Source organism: Micropterus dolomieu, unplaced genomic scaffold (genome assembly GCF_021292245.1).
Source record: "Micropterus dolomieu isolate WLL.071019.BEF.003 ecotype Adirondacks unplaced genomic scaffold, ASM2129224v1 scaffold_8, whole genome shotgun sequence".
In the NCBI taxonomy this organism is placed as follows: Eukaryota; Metazoa; Chordata; class Actinopteri; order Centrarchiformes; family Centrarchidae; genus Micropterus; species Micropterus dolomieu.
In genome coordinates, this window is record NW_025744015.1 from 11,092 (window position 1) to 32,690 (window position 21,599).

Genomic DNA, 21,599 nt, shown 5'->3' on the forward strand with positions numbered 1-21,599 from the left:
CAGAAGTGCTGTGAAGGACAGAGGCTGAAAGCTGTCTTAAATACTCTCTTTAAAGACGTCCCTCATCCTTCCTGTTATCAAGGGAATTTTTTGAGATTGGAAAGTGAAACTTCAAAAAACCACAAAGAAAAACAAAAGTCACTCCTACTCTCCTTCTCCTCTGTAATATATACTAGTAATTTAACCAGATTTTTAATTTCCAACGGACTTTTAATTATCATGTATGAGAATAAGAATATAAAAACAGTACTGTAACTTGTTGGAACCGTAACCGGAAAATATATTTAATCTTTTACATCAAACTTGTACTTACGCTGTTTGTGTAAATTGTCATCAAACATATGAAAAATCTTTTTAGACATTTTGCACACTTATTTATTTTGATACCATGAACAACAACGGTCCAAACAAATGACAAAGGTCATCCAGTATCTTTTTGTTTTTTAAATATCTAAGTTAATGATTGTTTTTTTATTTACCATGTTTACCTATTTGCAATAAAAAGTTAACACAAAGATCATGTCAAATGAGTACAGTGCTGGAAAATTTGAAATAAATGTGTCGGTGTGACAATAAAATACCATAATAAAGAAAAAAGAATGACACTTTAAATCCCTTTTTATTTCGGCACAACGTTATATCCCTTCTGCCACAATCAGGAAAAATGCCAAATTATATGTCATTGCATTCCGACATTTCTGATATTCCTGGTAAAAAAGTTTTCATATAAACTTATAAATCAAGTTAGTTCAGATGTGCGTGGTATATTTTACAAAGTGTGGGCTGGTGATCTTTTACAACATCAGCTTCTGTCTGTGTTTTGTGTGCATCAGTGGTTAACACCTTTAGCACTTACAGCCCCAAATCAAATGTGTGAGTGCTCAGTGAAAAGTTAAGGCAAGCATAATTTTTTTCCACTGTAGTAACAATTGGTACAACTTGATAGACACTGACAGCACCAGATCTCAGGGCACAGGCTTGATAGGAAATGCTATGTTTCACCAGAAAGCATAGTCTGAATGTTAGTTTTGGTTTTATGTCCCCTTTCACTTTTCTGGACAAAATGAAATCCCATCACTACTTTTTGTCCTTCTCTATTTTATTTCCTCTTTTGTATTTAGACCACAAAGATGGAATAAAACACCTTGAGATTTATAGCTAGAGGCTAAACCTCTGTCTATGAAACATCTGGCTGATTTTGCTCAAGTTAAAAACTTTGCTAATGTAGCGGAGTTAATGATTGAACTTGCCATCACTATCTGTGTTAATATTAATATAAATTTCATATGATTTATTATCAGTCATCTATTTATTTTTTATACTCTCACCTATCTTTTTTTGAATTTATTTTATCATGTATTTTGTTTATTATTCAGAGTGTAATGGATATTGGTGCCAATGAGACCTGTGTGTTTAGTGTGGGCGCCCTCTGCTGCATCCCTGCAGTCTTGAGCTGTGGACCACAAAAATTATTACCACAAAAATTATTAACAGGCTTCATGTGATGTCACCATGGTAAGTTGCCCTTACAACAGCTCTGTTAAATATTAACTTTAATATTCTGAATGTGGTAGCACAGATGGTGCAGTGGTTAGCACTGTTGCCTCACAGCAAGAAGGTCACGTGGTCAAACCCTGGTTGCCCCGGCCTTCCTGTTTGCATGTTCTCCCCATGTCTGCGTGGGTTTTTTCCAGGTGCTGCGGCTTCCTCCCAACGTCCAACGACATGCAGACTAGGTTAATTGGTGACCCTAAATTGTCCTTAGGTGTGAGAGTGGTTGTTTGTCTATATATATATATATATATATAATATAATCTTTATTTGTAGAGCACTTTTCAAAAACAAGTTACAAAGTGCTTTAACAAGTGTAAAGACAATAATACCCAAAAAACAATAATACAGAAACAATACAAGATAAAAGCAAGAAAACAATGAAAAGACTAAAATACACGTTTAAGATAAATATAAAATAAGTAAAATAGAATAAAATGAAAGGGATAAAATAAAGTCAAATAAGATCGGGAAAGGCTCTCCTATAAAAGTATGTTTTAAGAAGGGACTTAAAAGAGTTCACTGACTCAGCGAGAGGCCATGAAGAGCTTTAAAAGTGATCAATAAAATTTTAAAGTCAATTCTAAAACATACTGGGAGCCAGTGTAGTGAAGCTAAAATATGGGTAATGTGGTCATATTTCTTTGTTCTGGTTAAAAGCCTGTTGCAATAATCCAGGCGTGATGAGATGAAGGCGTGTAAAATGGTCTCGGTGTCCTTAAAAGTTAACATAGATCGAATTTTTGCTATATTTCTAAGTTGATAAAAACATGATTGAACAAGCTTTGTGGTGTGCTGCTCGAAATTTAAATTACTATCAAACCAAACACCAAGGTTCTTTGCCACAGGCTTAATGTGATTTACTAGGGAACCAGCAGATGGCAGTATTTGTTTTGCCATCTGCTGGGACCCGATGACAAGGATTTCTGTTTTGTCTGAGTTCAGCTGGAGGAAATTATTTGACATCCATTTTTTAACTTCACATAGGCAGTCGGTAAGTGAACCGTACCAGAGATCCCCACCCAGTGCTTCAGTCTGTCCAACATGATGTTGTGATCAATGGTGTCAAAAGCAGCGCTAAGGTCCAGGAGTACCAGGACTGAGCACATGCCATCATCAGCAGACATTAAAAGGTCATTGGTGACTTTAAGCAGGGCAGTCTCAGTGCTGTGGTACTTCCTAAAACCAGACTGAAACTTTTCAAATAATTTGTTATTTTCCAGCACAGTGAGCAGCTGTTTGGACACAAATCGTTCTAGAATCTTTGCAATAAAAGGCAGTTTTGAAATTGGTAATTGCTAAAATTATGTGGGAGGGAGGGATCTAAACCAGGTTTCTTTAAAAGTGGGTTCACGCAAGCTGTTTTAAAATAATCAGGGACACAACCAGTAGATAGGGAGCTGTTGAAAACCGAGATCAAATGTTTCACAACAGAATCCATTACTTTTAGTAAAAACTTTGTAGGTATTACATCAAGTGGGCTGGAGGACACTCTCATTTGTGATACTGTTTTTAAAAGTTCAGACACGTCGAAGGGATAAAACTGGTTAAAACTCTCTTGTTGCTGGTGAGGGACCTCTGAGTAAGAGGCCACGGGGGTAATAGAGGCTCTGATTGACACCACCTTATTGGTAAAATAAGATAAAAACAATTCACAGTCATGATTACTTCCAGCTGAGGCAGTCTTAAACAGAAACCTGGGATTGTGTTTATGTGTAGTAATGAGTTCAGAAAAATAATGTGTTCTCACATCCTTAACCATGTTATTGTAGTTAATTAATAAATCCTTCAGACTGAGGTAATGGACTTGGAGACTGGATTTTTTCCATCTGCGCTCTGCTTTCCTGCATTCCCTTTTTAGGCTGCAAATGCTGTCATTTATCCAGGGTTGCTTACTAGCTTTAGACGAAGGCCTAAGCTTTAGAGAAGCAGTAATATTTAGTGACGACAAGCAGATATGATTGAAGTGATTGACCAGATTGTTGGTGTTGGAATCAGACAGGTGTTGGCTTTGGCTCTGAAAGAATGCGCAAAACTTTGAAACACTTTGTTCATTAAAGATACAAGAACACACGGAGCTTGGTGAGGCGGCATGAGTAACAGGTGAATCGCAGCTAAAAACAATACATCTGTGGTCAGATATGGTCATGTCCACTAATTCCACCGAGGAAATGCTGACACCCAGTCCAGTGTATGACCACGGTTATGTGTTTGCCCTTTGACATGTTGTTTGAAGTTAAAAGAAGTGGCCATATTTAAAAAGTCAGTTGCATTAACATTGGTGGGGTCATCAACATGAATATTAAAATCTCCACAAAGAACAATTCTGTCATAATTTAAAACTACAGTAGATAAAAATTCTAGAAGTTCTGATAAAAATCCTCCAGGCGGTTTTGGGGGGCGATAAATTATAACAAATATGATAGGTTGCAGACCTTCAACTTTAAGAGTGAGAACTTCAAAGGAGTTAAATTCATCACAGCGTACTTTAAATTTTTCCTATACACGCTCACTAGCCCACCACCATGACCACTGACCCTCGGCTGACTAAAACAATCATATTGAGGCGGACACAGTTCAGCTAGCTGGCTATAGTCATTCATTTGCAACCATGATTCAGTTAAAAACATAAAATCCAGATTTGCAGACAAGATAAAATCATTTAAGATAAAAGTCTTGAAAGTGATCTCACATTGAAGAGAGCCATTTTAAATGAGTTTGTTCTAGGTGCTGGAGTTGTCCTAATCCTTAAGAGATGCACATTTCGGTTTACTGGTCTATGCGTGATGATGACAGGAATAGAAGTCTTTGGAACAGCGCTGGGAGCAGAAGGCTTTACATGCCAGCAGGTGGAGACAGTTGTTTGTGGCAGTGAGCCAGAGATCTGTTCAGTGAGCGGTGGTGTGTCCAGGTGTGCTGCATGAATGATTAGTCATTCACGTAAGTCATGTGTGGACCGCACCACATGCTGTATGAGAGCAGCTAACATTTCTGAGCCCCGTTTGTTTGGGTGAAGTCCGTCTGTCTTAAAAAGAGACATTCTTTGCCAGAAAATATTAAAATTATCCACATAACACACACGGTGAGCCCTGCAGGCGGACTGGAGCCAGTCCAAGGAGTCTACTGAAGCGACCAGCACTGCGACCAACTGTGGGAATGGGACCAGAGATAAAAATGGACTTTCCACACTGCTTTAAAAAGTTAAAAAGACGGTTAAAATCTGATTTTGTCAGCTCAGACTGCTGAAGAGCTGTGTCATTTGTTCACACATGGACTATGACCCTTGTGATGGAGGACGGGAGCGATGACATCAGGTCCTGGAGTTTTTTTAAAATGTCAGCTGTGGTGGCAACGGGGAAGCAGTGAGTGGTAGCGTTAAAGAAACGGATGTTTCTGGTTATGGAGTCACCAATTATTAGTGTGGTTGGGGAGAAAAGGGGACGAGGAGATGCCGGTGGTGGGGTTCCCAGAGCAGGACTGAGCAGAATCTGCTTCAACTCTGAGTGCGGACTGAGGAGGGAGTGTGTGAGCTTCTGAGTGTTGTGTTGGAGTAGCAGTAACAGACCTGAGAGAATGGCTACCCGACAGTGCAGGGTAGAGATGGGAAGCGTAGGTTTTTGACCAGGTTGACGGCCGCCGATCGGGCCCAGCGGCAGACCGGCAGCCCAGCTGATCACCGTTTGCCGCCAGTGCTAGAGATGTAGCCGGTGGAGGAGATGCAACAGTGTCGGCAGGCACTATCCGACGAAAGAGATCCGTATCAGGGAGACTCGAAGCCGCAGGTGCATCCGCTGGATGTACCGGAGTATCGTCAGACAGGGCTGCATAGCGGTTGGAGAGGCTGATGTGTGGAGGAGAGGCAGCCCTGTCCGAGCCTCTCTTGCAGCCACGGACCACCGCTTCAGCCCAGGTTGACTGATGCTTCGGAGTCGAGCAGGAGGAAAGCCTTGGAAGACTAGAGGGGTCCCATAGCATGGTGTCCTGGATGGAAACAATCTGTTTTGCTTGTACTGAAGGCACATCCATAAAGCCAGTCAGCAGGGAATCTTTCTCTTTGAGTTCCTCTGAAAGTCGTCGGATGTCTTCCATAAGGTCAGCAATCTTGTTTGCTTTCTTAAGGAGTGTGCAGTCCTCATGGGGCAGAGTTATCTTGGCTAGCATAACGTTAGTCGCCAGAGCTTTGTTGTGGCATTGACAGCGTTTTTACGGTCATCTAGCTTAAAATCCATGTCAGATGACTAAAATCCTTAACCCATGTAAAACTTAAGTTAAATAAAAAGGACACAAAAAATGTAACAGAAATGTGTGGATTAAAACTGGATAAGAGTCCGGTTTAAGACGGAGTTTCCGACAGGTGTGGCCCTGCAATGGACTGGTGACCTGTCCAGGGTGTACCCCTCCTTTCGCCCGATGTCAGCTGGGATTGGCTCCAGTGACCCTGTACACAGGATAGGCGATTGATGATGGATGGATGGATATCTTAATGTGGGTAAAAGTATTTTTAATGTTAACTTCAGCTGTCTGTTGATTGAGAAAATGCAGTATGTCAATTTTGTTGCTTTTCTTTATTGAGTTTTTCTGTTAATTTGTTGAAAACATATATTGTGTCTTTGCTAGCTTAATTTAAGTTTAAAGGTGCCTGTATTTCCCTTGGCATAGTTGAATAAAAAGTTCAGTGCATGTAACTAACATACTGTGAGCCTCAATCTCCATTGTTTGCTCCTTCATATGTAAATCTCACGCACCCAAAATACCTCTGAGAAACAGGCGAATGCCAACAAGTGCTAAATGTTACGTAACATCTGGGATGTTCAGCTGTCTCTGGACCAGCAGTCCAAAGTTTCTGTAGTAATGTTGGTTGTTGTAAACACCAACACAACCCTGGTGCACCAAGCTTCCAATCTGGGCAGAATCAGCAATAGTACGGCTAGCTGCATGGCTAACTCAGTAGCAGCTGCTGATAGCAGTAGTTAGCTGCTAAAGTAACCAGGAACATTTAAACTCCGCAAAAAAGTGGAGGCAGAGCAGCCGGAGGACATTAAAAACTGGACATTATTTTCTCCTTTAACTCTGATCCAATTTCAGTAAAACCAGTGAATAAAGTTGCTTTTGTACAGTAATCAGTGAGGCCTATTCTCGCATATCAGGCCTCGATTTATGCTGCATTCACATGCTCCTCAGATGGTCCCATTTCCCGAGTTGGGAAATCGGCAATTCCCTACCCAACCATGCCAGGGTATCTTCATCTTCGCTACTGTCAGGGTTACTGTCTTGAGGGCTAGATGGTATGAGTGGTGTAGGCACCACTGGTGCAGATGGCAGAGTTTCGAGCTGTACTGCCCTCATCTCAGTCCTATTCACCAGTCTTACATTTCCAGTGCCATCAGCTAGTGTGATGGTATATGGTCCACCAGGTTCCGTTGGCACTCTAACTACTTGATGAAGGACTGGTGGATCAGTGCTCTGCAGGGTTAACAGTTCAGCCACTGATCGACTCGGAAAGACCCCAATTTGCTGCTGTGTCACCAGCTCACATCTCTCAGGGGCATCGCAAGTATCTGGAGTGCTCCTGGTCTGCTGGCCAGGCTCCTCATGTTCTGCCTGGTCACTGTACTGGCGGGAGAGAGAATCAGCATTACCATTATTCTTTCCTGGTCGATAATGCACAGTGAAGTCAAAAGCCGCTAGTTGGGCTGCCCATTGTTGTTCAGTTGCGCCCAGTTTGAGGTTCTGAAAGTGACTTAAGGGGTTATTGTCAGTGTACACTGTGCACTTGCTGCCTAGCAAATATTCCCTTAATTTCTCGGATATTGCCCACTTCAGTGCCAAGAACTCCAGTTTCATAGAGCTGTAATTCTCCACGTTATGCTCAGAACCTCACAATGAGAGATGGAGATTGTTCTGCTTTGTTTGGCTACTTTGATGACATCAGCCACAAGTTGGTGCAAGGGGACAGCTAACTGTGCAAAACCCTTTACAAAGTTCAAAGAGGCTAAATGGGGTACAAAAAGCTGTCTTAGCTTTGTCTCCTTCAGCAACAGGGACTTGATTATAGCCACTTGCCAGATAAAGTGTAGAGAACCACTGAGCACCAGAAAGGGCATCCAAAGACTCTTCGATGCGGGGTAATGGATAAGCATCCTTCCTCATTTTAGAGTTGAGTAGCCGATAGTCAACACATATCCTTAGCTCTCCTGTCTTCTTCCGCACCAAGACAATCGGTGACGCGAAAGGGCTGCTGCTGCTCTGCCTAATCACTTTACTATCAAGGAGCTGCTGAATGTGATCTTTCACTGCCTGCCACTGTGTAGGAGGTATTAGCCTATATCTTGGACGGACTGGGGCCTCATCAAGAAGTGGCATCTCATGTACAATCTCATCTGTGCACCCTATATCTCCCTCATGTCGGAGATGGTAACAGGGGGGCCTCCTGCAGCCTGTGCGCTGATTACAGCCACCTGGGCAACCTCTTCACTCCCTACCTCAACTCAGCTGTTGTTCCGCTATCCCCCCAACTGGCTGCAACATTCCCAACACTTGTTTTGAGTGAACTGTAGCCCCATTGGCTCCCACATTAACCACAGGTACATAAGCTATGCCATTGTCAACGGTCACAAGAGAGGGAGATAGCAAGAGGTCTGGCGCAAGATCTGAGCCACCGGGCTCCAAGAGCATGGTGGTGGGCGGAATGTGTGGGACTTTTGGGCAGGTAACCTTGACAAACTTTATCGACCCAGCTGGAATAAACTCCCCAGTTCTTTCAAAAACACGGACACGACCCTCAGGAACGCTTGGGCAAACCTCCAGCCTGTGACAGTGGCGGAGAGCTGGCTCCCAACCTGCCTCTGCCTGCGTTGCAGACAAAGAGGCAAATAAGGCATCCCCTTGTTCTGCAAACAGCTCTTTGTAGCGTTCTATGATCACATTCATCCCCACTAGTCCGGGAACAGTGTGTTGCTGCGATGCACAGGTGTTTCACAAATAGAACCACCCGACCTGGAATCTTTCTACCTAGTACTTGGATGTCCAACTCTAGATATCCCACATAGGGAATATCTAACCCCTTTGCTGCCTTTAAGGCCAGCCACCCACATGATCTAAGTCTTGGAGCACTCCAGCACTGGAACACTTCTTTGAAAAATGACTCAGTAATTGTAGTTACCATCAAACCCGTATCCAACAAACACTTGACCCTCACTCCACCCATCTCCACCTCTACCACAGGACATCTTCCTATGAGGGGTCGTGAAATGTTTGCAACAGGGGGAATCTGCCCAAAATTACTCTCATTACTAGTCTCATCACCACCATTTGCAGAAGCAGAAGGTAGGTAGGTAGCAGAAGTAGTACCTGTATCTGAGCTGGCGCCTCTTCCTTGAATAAGTTGCTCATTAGCCACCCGTAACCTCTGTACCTCCTCACGCAGAGCCAAGAGTACCTCCATTCCCTGATCCACACTCATTTTGGAAGCTTAGTTAACAACTTTAAAATGAGAGACAAAGGGAAGAAAAATACAATAAACACAGAAAACAAGCAATGAGATGAACTTGTCGTCACTGGCCTTTAGTCCCCATCACAGGTTGACCTCAGCAGTCCAACAGCCTTTTTCCTGTAGTCCAGCTCCAAACACTGTTTCTATTTCAGCAAAAATTTTAAATAAACCAAAATACATATAAAAATTAATGCCTCTTTTTTTTTTTATAAAGATAATCCTGCCGACAACGCCAAAAATGTGGTGCCGATACAGCATAGAAAGAATACCCTTTTTTGGACCTGACAACGCCACCTCCTGATAAGGGCAGGAGGAACCCTTTAGAACCCTTAATAATAAAAAATATATAAGGTTGTGTGTCGTGAACTCTGATTTACCCTGAACAGGAACAATTACAAAGAGGCATGTGTTGTACAAAAATAAGTAAATTTTATTGCAAGTATATTGCTAAAATCCCAGTTAAAATACCAACAGCATTAATAAAATTAGCCTGGTAATAAATTTGTTAGAAAAAAACCCAGTGTTACTCTCCTTTAGGGTAGGAAGGTCAAGTCCGCTCACACACACCACCCCGATCAGCGACTGTGGTAGACAGAAGAGGGAGACAGCAGACCCAACACCAAGAAGTACATGCACTATACACTCAACATCTAGACTATTCACTACAAAATAGCATGCTATGTCGAAGTTGAATATACACACCACTACAGAATGTCACCCAGTGCAGTCTCACCATGGAAAGGGAGGCAGTGTGCCGATACGGACCCAGCCTTGTACAAAGTCAGGCCGTGGATATACAAAGAGAGGAGAGCAACCAGTATTTAAACCACCATCCCAAATATGACACAGAATAGACACCCAATACAGGACATCTATTCCAAGCACAGACTAGACCGAGCAACAGACATCTTAAAATTGACTGGAAAACCCTTTAGCAAAAGAAACAAACAAAAAAAAGGATAAAACAATAGAAAACATTCAATGCTACACCATACAGCTTGCAATGACGACAGGCATTACCATAAATCTTCTACTGTTTCTAACAAATATGGTAATTCACTGGAAGATTAATATTAGTGGTCGGGTGAGGCTTGGATTCATGTCAGTAAATATACTCACATGACGTTAGCCAGGAGTCTTTTCATTGCATTCAACTTGGGGTTCAGGCAATAGCGAAGGCCGCTGTTGAGGGTGACCCTGTTGAAACAGCCAGAAAAGGTGACTCAGGTAAAGTTACTCAGGAAAGGCCAAACTCTCTTCTCCAAATACAATAGATGAATACATACATAAATGATTCAGGCAGGCAGACTGACGACTAGAAGTAATTTCAGAAACTGTGATATGATCATGTCAAATGAGTACAGTGCTGGAAAGTGACATGTGTGTCTACCTGCTGAGCTGAGTTGGGCTGATTGCATATAAGTACATGGGGTTAATACAATTATATCAGAAGACACAACTGAAATAAATGTGTGTCTTATGACAATAAAATACCATAATAAAAAATAAAGAATGACACATTAAATAAACATTTATTTTGGCACATTGTTATATCCCTTTTGTCACAATCAGGAAAATTGCCAAATTATTTGAGATGTCATTGCATTCCTACATTTCATGTGAACTTCAAATCAAGTTAGTTCAGATGTGCGTGGTATATTTTACAAAGTGTGGGCTGGTAATCTTTTCATCAACATCAGGTTCATCTGTGTTAGTGGTTAACACCTTTAGCACTTACAGCCCCAAATCAAATGTGTGAGTGCTCAGTGAAAAGTTAAGGCAAGCATAATTTCATTTCTTTCCACTGTAGTTGCGTGGTAGTTACACTGTCATGACATTTGTGGTGTGAATAAAGCAACAATTGGTATAACTTGATAGACATTGACAGCACCAGGTCTCAGGGCACAGGTTTGATAGGAAAGGCGTGTTTCTGCAGAAAGCATAGTCTGAATGTTAGTTTCAGTTTTATGTCCCATATCACTTCTCTGGACAAAATAATATCCCATCACAACTTTTTTTTTTACTTTTGTATTTTATTTCCTCTTTTCTTCTGTATTTAGGCCACAAAATGGAGCTGTATGAGGAAAAAAAACTCAGATCGGGCCAGAGGTCTAACGGGCCCTCACTCTCACACTTAATTCTCTTGGATGTAACTGTAACTTAGACTTGGATAAATTGTGGTCCTTTATTTGTAATGGTAATCTTCAATGAGACAATGACTCCAGTAAAGCTCAAATTAACTCAAGTTTAGATTGATTGATATATCTTCTATCTCACTCCTCCTCTTGTGGGTCTTAGGGGAAGACCCACCTCCACCTCCACACATATTCAATAGTAAAACAAGTGTATACCCTACAACACTTTTAAAGTAATAAGACTGAAATGTAGTCCATGAACATTGATCAATAAGACATCACCTTGATATTGCTGTGTGCTGTGTCACATGATGACCTTCACCGCTTTCAGGGTTGCAGCCCTCTCGCAATCGGCCCTTTGTGTTCATAAATCTGGTCTTCTTCTCTCATCAGGCCGTCTTTACCCGGGCATCCTATCTTTATAAATCTTAGTTTACTCTTATCGAGCCTGGGCCCAGGTGCAATAAACATTATGTGAGAATCCAATAAGGCTCCATTGTCTCTCATTTGGATGTCTTATTCACGGTGTTCACCCTAAACTTCCCCTCCGGCCAATTTGAAACACTATTTGACTGGCTAGGTGTATGTGTCTTTGCACAATGTGAAGTGTGTGTGTTCTTGTGAAGTCTGAAGCTGTGTCTTCCTACAAGATGTGAAGGCTGCAACATCAGAGTAATAATGCAGAGCGAGAAAACTGCACCTCAAAGTTCAGTGTGTCTTTCAATAAACACCTTAAACTTTGTTCTAATAAATACCTTAAACATAATCCTAATCAAGCTCGGCATATAAAATATTCATACATCATGGCTAAATAAAAAATCTTCAACAGAATCGAACAGAAGGAGGATGCAGTATGAAAAACACTGAATTGTACTGAAAACAGTACTTTCCTGTAATGGGCTATGCCATTTGTGATTACAGGTATTAGACAACTCATGGCCATTAAAAAGAACGATAAAGGACCTTAAAGGCAAAAGAAGCTAACTGCTATGTTGCTATATTGCTGATAAAAGCAGGTTTGTTTCCTGTGGAAGAGCAGCATAATGTTACATGAAACTTGGCTGGCATGTTCTCCCCGAGTCCACGTGGGTTCTCTCCAGGTGCTCCGGCTTCCTCCCACCATCCAAAGACATGCAGGCTAGGTTAATTGGCGTCTCTAAAATTGTCCTTAGGTGTGGATGCGAGTGTGAGTGGTTGTTTGTCTATGTGCCCTGCAATGGACTGGCGACCTGGCCAGGGTGTACCCCGCCTTTCGCCCGTTGTGAGCTGGGATTGGCTCCAACCCTGTACACAGGATAAGCGGTTGACAATGGATGGGTGGATGGTATTATCAGTCACCTGTTTATTTTTAATACTGTTAATTTTCCTTTATATACTGTTATTTAACTTATCATGTATTTTGTTTATTATCCAGTGTAACGGATATTGGTGCCATGGAGACCTGTGTGTTTAGTGTGGGTGCCCTCTGCTGCGCCCCTGCAACGAATAACAGTCTACATGTACTGTCACCGTGGGAAGTTGCCCTTACAACAGCTCTGTTAAATATTAATTTAATTATCTTATTGTGGGTAAAAGTGTGTGTTAAGAATTTCTTATGTTAACTTCAGCTTTCAGTTGCTTGAGATAATGCGGTATGTCAATTTTGTTGTGTTTTTCTGTTAATTTGTTGAAAAACTATATTGTGTCTTTGCTAGCTTAATTTGGTTGGCATTGTTAGAAGCTTGCTTTGGGTTGTAAGACTGGCTTTGATGGAGAACTGACCTTTATCCTGTGTTACCAGATAAACGGCGAGTTGAAGCCAAGGACCTGTTACGGGTGTGGACAGAACGGACCCAAACGCAGCGCTTGTCAGATTACACAAAGAGGTTTATTGAGGGGGGAAAAAAAGGGAAGAGGGGAGTCGGGAGGTGAGATGAGGTGAGCAGGACGCCAGCAGACGAGGGCACGGAGGACTGAGGAGCAGGCGGGGCTGGCAAGGCTCGAGCGAGGCGACTGAGAGGGCGCTGGAGGCCGAGGCGAGGGAGGTGAGAAGCGTGGAGGGACGCCGCGGCGAGGGGAGGGGAGAAGGCAGGTAGGCGAGCCTGGCTGACTGACTGGATGGCGGAGTGGAGTGGACCAGGACTGGAGCGACGACGATCAAGCGAAGATGGAGTGGAGAACCGGGGTAGAAATACTGTTGAAGATGAGGCTGATGGCAGGCAGGTGCGGCGGGCGGAGGTGAAGGTTGATGAGACACAGGTGCGGGTCATCAGCCGGGCTCCAGCGCGGAGAGGGAGAGGCGAGGAGACACGGGGGAGAAAACAGAAATGCGAGACGAAGTAAAAAAAAGAAAAAAGAGCACAGGGCACTCACCGTCAGCCAGGCTACCACCGCAACAGGGCCCCCCCCCCCCCTTAACGGACGCCTCCAGGCGGACCCCTCGGCTTGTCAGGGTGGGCCCGGTAGAAGTCTGTCAGGAGGGATTTGTCCAGGATTTGGCTGGTGGGGATCCAGGAACATTGCTCCGGACCGTAGCCGGCCCAATCCACCAGGTACCGGTATCCCCGGCCCCTACGTCGGACATCGAGGAGGCGGCGCACTGAGTAGGCTGGGTGGCCATCAATTATTCGAGGAGGGGGGGGCGCCGCCGCTGGTATGGAGAGGGAGCTGGTGGAAACGAGTATGATTCGGGAGACATGGAAGACGGGGTTGACCTTAAGTTGAGGAGGGAGGGTTAGACGGACAGCGGAGGGGTTGATGATGGCCTCAATGGGGTAAGGGCCGAGGAACCGGGGGGTGAGTTTTTTCGAGGAGGTCTGTAGGGGGAGATCCTTGGAGGAGAGCCAGACCTGCTGCCCGGGCCGGTAGGCAGGCGCAGGGGTCCGGTGGCGGTCAGCCAACTGGCGGTTGCGGGCTGCGGTGCGCTGCAGAGCCACCCTGGCCTCCCTCTAGATTCTGCGAAGATGGGCTTGTACCGAAGGGACCGCGACCTCTTCTTCCAGTGATGGGAACAAGGGGGGTTGATAACCCAGGGAACACATGAACGGAGACATACCAGTGGCGGCACAGATTTGGGAGTTGTGGGCATACTCGATCCAGTGGACGTGGGAACTCCAGGAGGTGGGGCTGCGGTATGCTTCACACCTGAGCGCCGCTCCCAGGTCCTGGTTGGCCCGCTTGGTCTGCCCGTTGGTCTGGGGATGATAACCGGAGGAGAGGCTAGCGGTGGCGCCGAACGCGCGGCAGAAGGCCTTCCAGACTTGCGAAGAGAATTGGGGGCCCCGGTCAGAAACTATGTCCAGGGGGATGCCGTGGAGGCGGAAAACATGGTCTATGAGGAGGCGAGCAGTTTCCAGAGAGGTGGGGAGTTTGGGTAAGGGAACAAAGCAGGAAGAGGGTGCGAGCCATACCTGTGGAAAGAACTGAAAACTGCTGTTCACAACCGCTCTCCATCCAACCTCACTGAGCTCGAGCTGTTTTGCAAGGAGGAATGGGCAAAAATTTCAGTCTCTCGATGTGCAAAACTGATAGAGACGTACCCCAAGCGACTTACAGCTGTAATCGCAGCAAAAGGTGGCGCTACAAAGTATTAACTTAAGGGGGCTGAATAATTTTGCACGCCCAATTTTTCAGTTTTTTATTTGTTAAAAAAGTTTGAAATATCCAATAAATTTCGTTCCACTTCATAATTGTGTCCCACTTGTTGTTGATTCTTCACAAAAAATTACAGTTTTATATCTTTATGTTTGAAGCCTGAAATGTGGCAATAGGTCGAAAAGTTCAAGGGGGCCGGATACTTTGGCAAGGCACTGTATATGAGTCTTCACCTGCAAGCCTCCTTCACTCCGGCCTCAGTCAAGATGGATGTTTTATTCCCACTAGTGGTCAAAACGCTGGTCCACTTAAGGAAAACCAAAAGTAATGTAGGGTTATACTTGGTTTTAGTTAAAGTTAAGGTAATTTGGTGTTTCTTTCATGTTGTGGGCACATTCAAGGAGTAGGGACTACTGCTTTTACTTTTGGGGACAAAACACATTTTAGCACAAACGCTTGTTCAAGGTTAGTTTAAAGTAAGTCTAAGATAAGATCACGGGATATGTAAACTGACACATATACTGTATTTCTTGCATTGGCAGCCCTGAACTACATGGTAGCACTGTTAATAAAGGACACATTGTCAGACTTGGAACAGAAAACAATCATTCAGTGGTCACTTGTTTTTTTTAAAAAAAAATTTAATCAAAAAATAACAACCGCGAAATGACCAAAATGCAGGAAAACTTTACAACACACAAAAATGTATAAAAATGTATTTACAAAAACAAATATAAAAAGAAAATATAATAGAACGGAAATATACTGTAAGTGCACATCAGTATAAATAGAAAATAAACGGACAAAAAGTTTCATTCATTTCACATATACATTTGTTTGAGGTGCCTTTGTTGGGGGTCCGAGTTCATCTGAGCTTCTTATTGAGGAGGTAAAGAGAGAATTAGATGTGAGCTGTGCTAGTGCTGCGTGTGGTAGAAGTGAGCTCAGTAGGTCTGGCTGTTGAAGAGTTTTTGTGTTTCCTAGAAATGACATGAGGAGGACACACATTAGATTCATTACAGCAGAGTGGAGAAAGCATTATGTCACTCATTACGGTTTCTAACAAATATGGTAATTCACTGGAAGATTAATATTAGTGTTCGGTGAGGCTTGGATTCATGTCAGTAAATAAACTCACATGACGTTAGCCAGGAGTCTTTTCACTGCGTTCAACTTTGGGTTCAGGCAATAGCGAAGGCCGCTGTTGAGGGTGACACTGTTGAAACAGATAGAAAAGGTCAGCTCAGGTAAAGTGACTCAGGAAAGGCCAAACTCTCTTCTCCAAATACAATAGATGAACACATACATAAATGATTCAGGCAGGCAGACTGAGAACTAGAAGTACTTTTAGTGATTGTGATATGCCTTAAATGTGCTGTAAGTGCTATTGTTGCTTTAGCAGGAGTTCATCATAATGTTCACTACAACTGAGGCCAGACTTAAACCTATAATAAAATCTTTAAAAACTGGATCAAAGGAGCGTTCTAGGTTTTATAGTGCCAGGTTTGCTGAGGTTGATACAAGCCTTGTATTAGCAAATCTCATTTTTTAATTAGGACACATTGAAATCTCACAATCTTAATTAACAATTTGAGTGTTACTTACACAATCTCCACTTTGTCACAGAAGATGGTTGCTGGGTATATCTGGATGTCCTTTACTTCAGACTTTGAGGCAATTCCCTTCCTGACGCGCTGACACAGACACTGCTGTCCTGAGTCATCGACTAGAGAGAAAGACAAGATAAAAATTTTTTAATTAAATTAAAAATATTTTTCACTGCACAGATTGCTGCTCACATCTACCAGTACCTATACAGCTACAGTTCATCAATATGTTATATAGTTGCTTTACTGATTTGTAGACTAGAGTCAAAGACGAGATAAAAATCAATTAATTTACGTATGTTAGATTTGTATATGCCCAAAAAGTATAAAAACTTACGTTGGGCTTCAGAGATGTAGACCATGACAGCCAGGAGCAGAAACACTTTCATGATGCTAGACATTGTTGGTTTTCTCTTTGGTCAGATGACTCTGATGCTAGAAAATCTTGTTCCTTGTGGTGAAGATGGTAAAAAGGAGCTGTAATTAGTGCAGCTAGAGAGATCAGCTAGAGTCAAAGAAAGCAAAGTTTGTTGACAGAAGTGCTGTGAAGGACAGAGGCTGAGGGTCGTCTTATATACTCTCTTTAGACACATACCTCATCTTTCCTGTGATCAAGGGAATTTTCTGACTCTGGAAAGTGAAACTTCAAAAACCACAAGAAAAAACCCTCACACTCCTTCCACTCTAAACCTGAATGTACATGTAAACTTCTAAGTCAAACCTGTACTTGTTTAAATTGTCATCTAACCTATGAACAAATATATTTAGACATTTTACACACATTTATTTTGACACTACAAAGAACAAAGATCCAAACAAATGGGTCATGTAACAATTATTTGAAAATTTGGTTTACCTGTGTTTTGTTTTTGTTTTTTACCAATTTGCAATATAAAATTAAGATCATGTCTTATGAGTACAGAGCTGGAAAGTGACATTCCTACTTCCTACTGAATCAAGTTGGGTTGATTGCATTCATGGGGTTAATACAATTATCACAAGACATAACTGAAATAAATGCATGTCTTAGTGACATTAAAATACCATAATAAAGAAAAAAGAAAAAAATGACACATTAAATCCCTTTTTATTTTGGCATATTGTTATATCCCTTCTGCCACAACCAGGAAAAATGCCAAATTATTTGATTTGTCATTACATTCCTGCATTTCTGATTTACTGAAGTTTTAATTTGAATTTTAAATCAAGTTAGTTCCGATATGCGTGGTGTATTTCATATTTCGTAACATAAAGTGTGGGCTTGGTGATCTTTTACAACATCAGGTTCCGTCTGTGTTTTTTTGTGCATCTGTGGTTAACACCTTTAGCACTTACAGCACCAGCTCAAATGTGTGAGTGCTCAGAAAAATAATAAGGCAAGCATTATTTCTATTCTTTCCGCTGTAGTTGCGTGGTAGTTACACTGTCGAGACATTTGTGGAATGAATAAAGCAACAATTGGTACAACTTCATAGACATTAACAGCACCATTAGACAGATATGATATACCTTACCTAGGGCACATGTTTGAAAGGAAATGCTTCGTTTCAGCAGAAAGCATAGTCTAGTGGTAGTTGTAGTTTTATTTCCTCTTTCACTTTAATGGATAAACTTTTTTTTCCCTTCTCTTTTTTCTGTATTTAGGACATGAAGATGGGATGAAACAAAGGCAATGCAGTGTGAAAAACACTGAAACTGAACAGAAAATCTAAATTTTCTGTAATGAGCAAGTAACCGTGTGGTGATTGCTGTGATAAAAAATTAATTAATAAATAAAACACATTTTCTCACTGTACTTGTTTTGGTTTGCAGGTTTTGAGATATCTATCAGCTTTGGGGTGAAGGCGGAAGCCTCGGAGATTGATATCTCAAAGTAAAACCAAAGTAATCTGCATTTTGGAAACCGCCAGAGTTAAGTGTGAAAATATACTCTTATCTGGTTGAACTGACTGTTTAAAGTGTGGCAACAGTGTATTTTCAAAACAATCCCATTGGAAAGTCTTGAAAAGGTTTTTGTGTGCAAGTTGGAGCATATAAACAATCATACATATCAATCAAAAACATTTCTTAACCCTTGAAAACAGAATTCTTTAGAAAAGAAAGCTGTGCTAATTTTAGACACATGGGTCTTCCCTGACAAAAAAAGGCAAGTGAAAGGGACTTTCATCTATTTCTGCATTTGGTACAGAATAAACAACACTGGTCAGCAAGAGTGAATTACTGTCACAAAAGACAATTTGTGTTATAACCAGTGTTGGGCAAGTTACTCAGAAATTGTAATATATTACTAGTTACTTATTACTCCTTAAAAAAGTAATATTATTACTTTACTTATTACTGGATGATAAAAGTAAATTGTTACGTTACTAGTTACGTTACTATATTACTTTCCAGTGTGCAAGCATCAGTGACAGTAGCTGCTGGAGTTTCTTTCTGTAAGTTTCACGTCGCTGTGCTGCTTCAGCAGATGCTTCAATAAATCAGATGTAGAATTGTTCGCGGTTTTTGCTGGTCGCACAGAGTTTACAATAGATGACAATGTTCTTTGCATTTTAGACTGTGACAAAATAATGACAGCAGCTACTTACAGCTGTGGAAAGAACACCTCGCTCACCTTTCTTCCTTTAGTTTTTGGCATCAGCGGACATGAACAACAGAAGGTCTGGTACCGCTGAGTTGCCGCACAGTCGTGGATTTACGTCAAGGATGGTGCGTTCAATATCGAGTAACGCCGCGTTACTTGCCTTAGTAACCAGTAATAATATTACCGTTTTCGAAAAGTAATTAGTTACACTATTTAGTTACTGGGAAAAGTAATGTTTTTACTGCCCAACTCTGGTTATAAAACAAATGAAATGCTGTAAAACACAAAGCTCTGGTTGACTTGGTTTGCAATGGTTCGCGTGGGGCCGAATAACGCTCCTTAACTGTGATATAATAAGTGTATACCAAGGCCTGTCCTGAGCTATTGCTTAATTATGCTGCTGCTACCTTTGATAAACTCCATTTTCATTCTGACAGACTGCTCTTAGGAAGCTTGACCTATATTTACTTTCAGTTAATATTTCATGGGTTTTACTTATTCGGTACTGTAGAGTGCACCAGCTCACATCACTGTGAGCATGACGCTTGTTCTATCATACAGTCTTGCACAAGAAGAGAAAGGTGTGACTCTGCAGTCAACCTTTCAGTGGCAGTGCATATATGAGGGACATGGCTCATGGAAAATTGCTGTTTTTTGTAGTTGTCCTATTAGCTGTTGGTTTTGGTTATGCAGGGGGATTGCCAACTTTCTTCAATAATTCATGTTTCCTTTTTATTGAAGCAGCACAGCTCTTAACCAAAAGCCCATACCACAAAGTGTGACCCTGAGTAGGAATGAACCGACAGGAACTAAAAATGTCAGCTGAGTCTCTTCCTCTGTAGACTACAGCTTGGTGTAGTTGCACTTCTCATTTTATTTTAAAAGTGATTTCTACCATCAGCAACAACGCTTTGATGAAATACAATTCGAAATGAAGAGTGTGAGGAAGTTCTAAAAAATGCTGGATTGAATACACACAAAATCAGTACTAATGCAACAATGTTCTACAATGTGCAATGTCAAGCCAGTGCTAATTCTGCAGAAACATGACACATCATGATGCATCAATTCCGTAAGAAGCATTTTACTGCTGTAGCTCCTGGTTATAGTTAGGACATCTGAAATGAGACAACTGGCAGCTCCAGCTAAATTCAGCTGTTGTGTAAGTGGAAAGAAGCCAAAATTATTAAAAACCCCTGGTTTAATCTTTAACAGTGGGTTTATGTTGTGTGTGTGTATGTATATATATAAGATACATAATACTGACAATAAATGCAATGAAGTAGAAGAATAAAGTAGCATAAAATAGAAATGCTCAAATAAAGTAGGTAGGTAGGTTTATTCACAATATAACAAGCTATAGAGGGAAATTGAGTTTTGTAACTCCCTTCTGCTACATAGCAGACAATCTGCATTAATAAATCAACGGAGCAGTGCTGAGGATGACTTAGAGTTTAAGAGTCTGATAGCTTGGGGGAAAAAGTCTACTGGTGTGGCAGCAGAAACTCTATATCTCTACCCAGAAGGCAGCAGTGTGAACAGGCTGAGTGGGTACTGTCCTTTAGTATCCTTTGGGCTCTGCGCAGGCACCTCACCTCGCCGATATAACTGATGCTCGGGAGATGGGTACCAATGATCTTCTGAGCAGTTTTAATCACCTGCTGCAGAGCCCTCCAGTCCTGGGCCATGCACATCCCATGCCAGTTTGTGATGTTTCCAGTCAGGATGCTTTCTATTTCTCCTCTGTAAAAGCTGACAAAGACTTGGTGTTGGAATTAATCCTTCTTAAGCTTCCTCAAGAAAAACGTTTTGAGCTTTCTTTACCAGTGTGGAGATGTGAGATGACCATTTTAGGTTCTCTGTGATGCTGATTCCCAGGAACTTGAAAACTACTAGTACTAGCACTTTAATTTTAATTTAATTTAACTTTAATTGTTCTTAAATATAACAGTATACATTTAGTATAGTTAATGAACTTTCCACCACTACACAACATCTACCACACATCCACTGTATATCTACTACCACTGCTGGGTACAAATCCTGATTAGTCAATGACTACACAAAGTGGGAGCAGCCTGTATATTATTTTATACATTGTATAAGTTAGTCTCGTTTTTGGACTTGTGGAGTTTCTTTATAAATAAACAACTCTGCATTGTAAGTGACCTATTGCCTCAGGCTGTTGTACAAAGACAGGTCAAAAGGGTACACATAAGTTTCATTTTATTTTTTTTTTTTAGGATTGTTCCTTTGTGTGGTTCTTAAGTGTGGTTTATCGCCTCCACAGCATGGTCGAGACAATTCCTTATTTGTTAAAGGTACCACATTATTCAGTTTTCATGTTGTTTGAATGTTTTCAAATGTATTATGGCTAAAGATAATAATGGTGTTTTACAAATAAATGACATTTAATAGGGTGTTTTAGCCTCAGAGGCAGAGCAGTAACAAAAACGAAACCTGACAGCCATAGGGGGCATTATCTGATATTAAAACATTTATGTCTGAAACAGCCGGCAGGAAGACAGATTTATAATTTTACATTAAATTAAATATGTGAAAATGTCATCAAAGTTCATATACTGTCGTGGCACCACGTGTCTTGACTAACTATCAAGTTGGTAACAAAAGGCCTTGCCTTTCAGTTCTGCGTGCTG

The 21,599-nt window shown here is 41.7% G+C and overlaps 1 protein-coding gene across 1 annotated transcript; it reads right to left on the reverse strand.

The window, feature by feature from the left end:
• Positions 1-15,512: 15,512 nt before the first annotated feature.
• Positions 15,513-16,878, reverse strand: LOC123967087 (C-X-C motif chemokine 10-like). The gene is made up of 4 exons (XM_046043111.1): positions 16,696-16,878; positions 16,357-16,477; positions 15,890-15,967; positions 15,513-15,731 (listed from the first exon to the last, which is right to left on the reverse strand). Exons 1-4 carry the CDS (start codon positions 16,757-16,759, stop codon positions 15,653-15,655), a joined length of 342 nt encoding a protein of 113 aa, XP_045899067.1. The 5' UTR covers positions 16,760-16,878; the 3' UTR covers positions 15,513-15,652.
• Between the last annotated feature and the right edge of the window lie 4,721 nt (positions 16,879-21,599).

Bases quoted from the DNA above. Each gene is read 5' to 3' on its own strand.
- LOC123967087 (XM_046043111.1), bottom strand. From the start codon at position 16,759: ATGTCTAGCATCATGAAAGTGTTTCTGCTCCTGGCTGTCATGGTCTAC. The intron at 16,478-16,695 runs GTAAGTTTTTAT...CTTTCTCTCTAG, and splicing joins CTACATCTCTGAAGCCCAAC to TCGATGACTCAGGACAGCAG. The intron at 15,732-15,889 runs GTGAGTTTATTT...TGTCATTTCTAG, and splicing joins AGACTCCTGGCTAACGTCAT to GAAACACAAAAACTCTTCAA.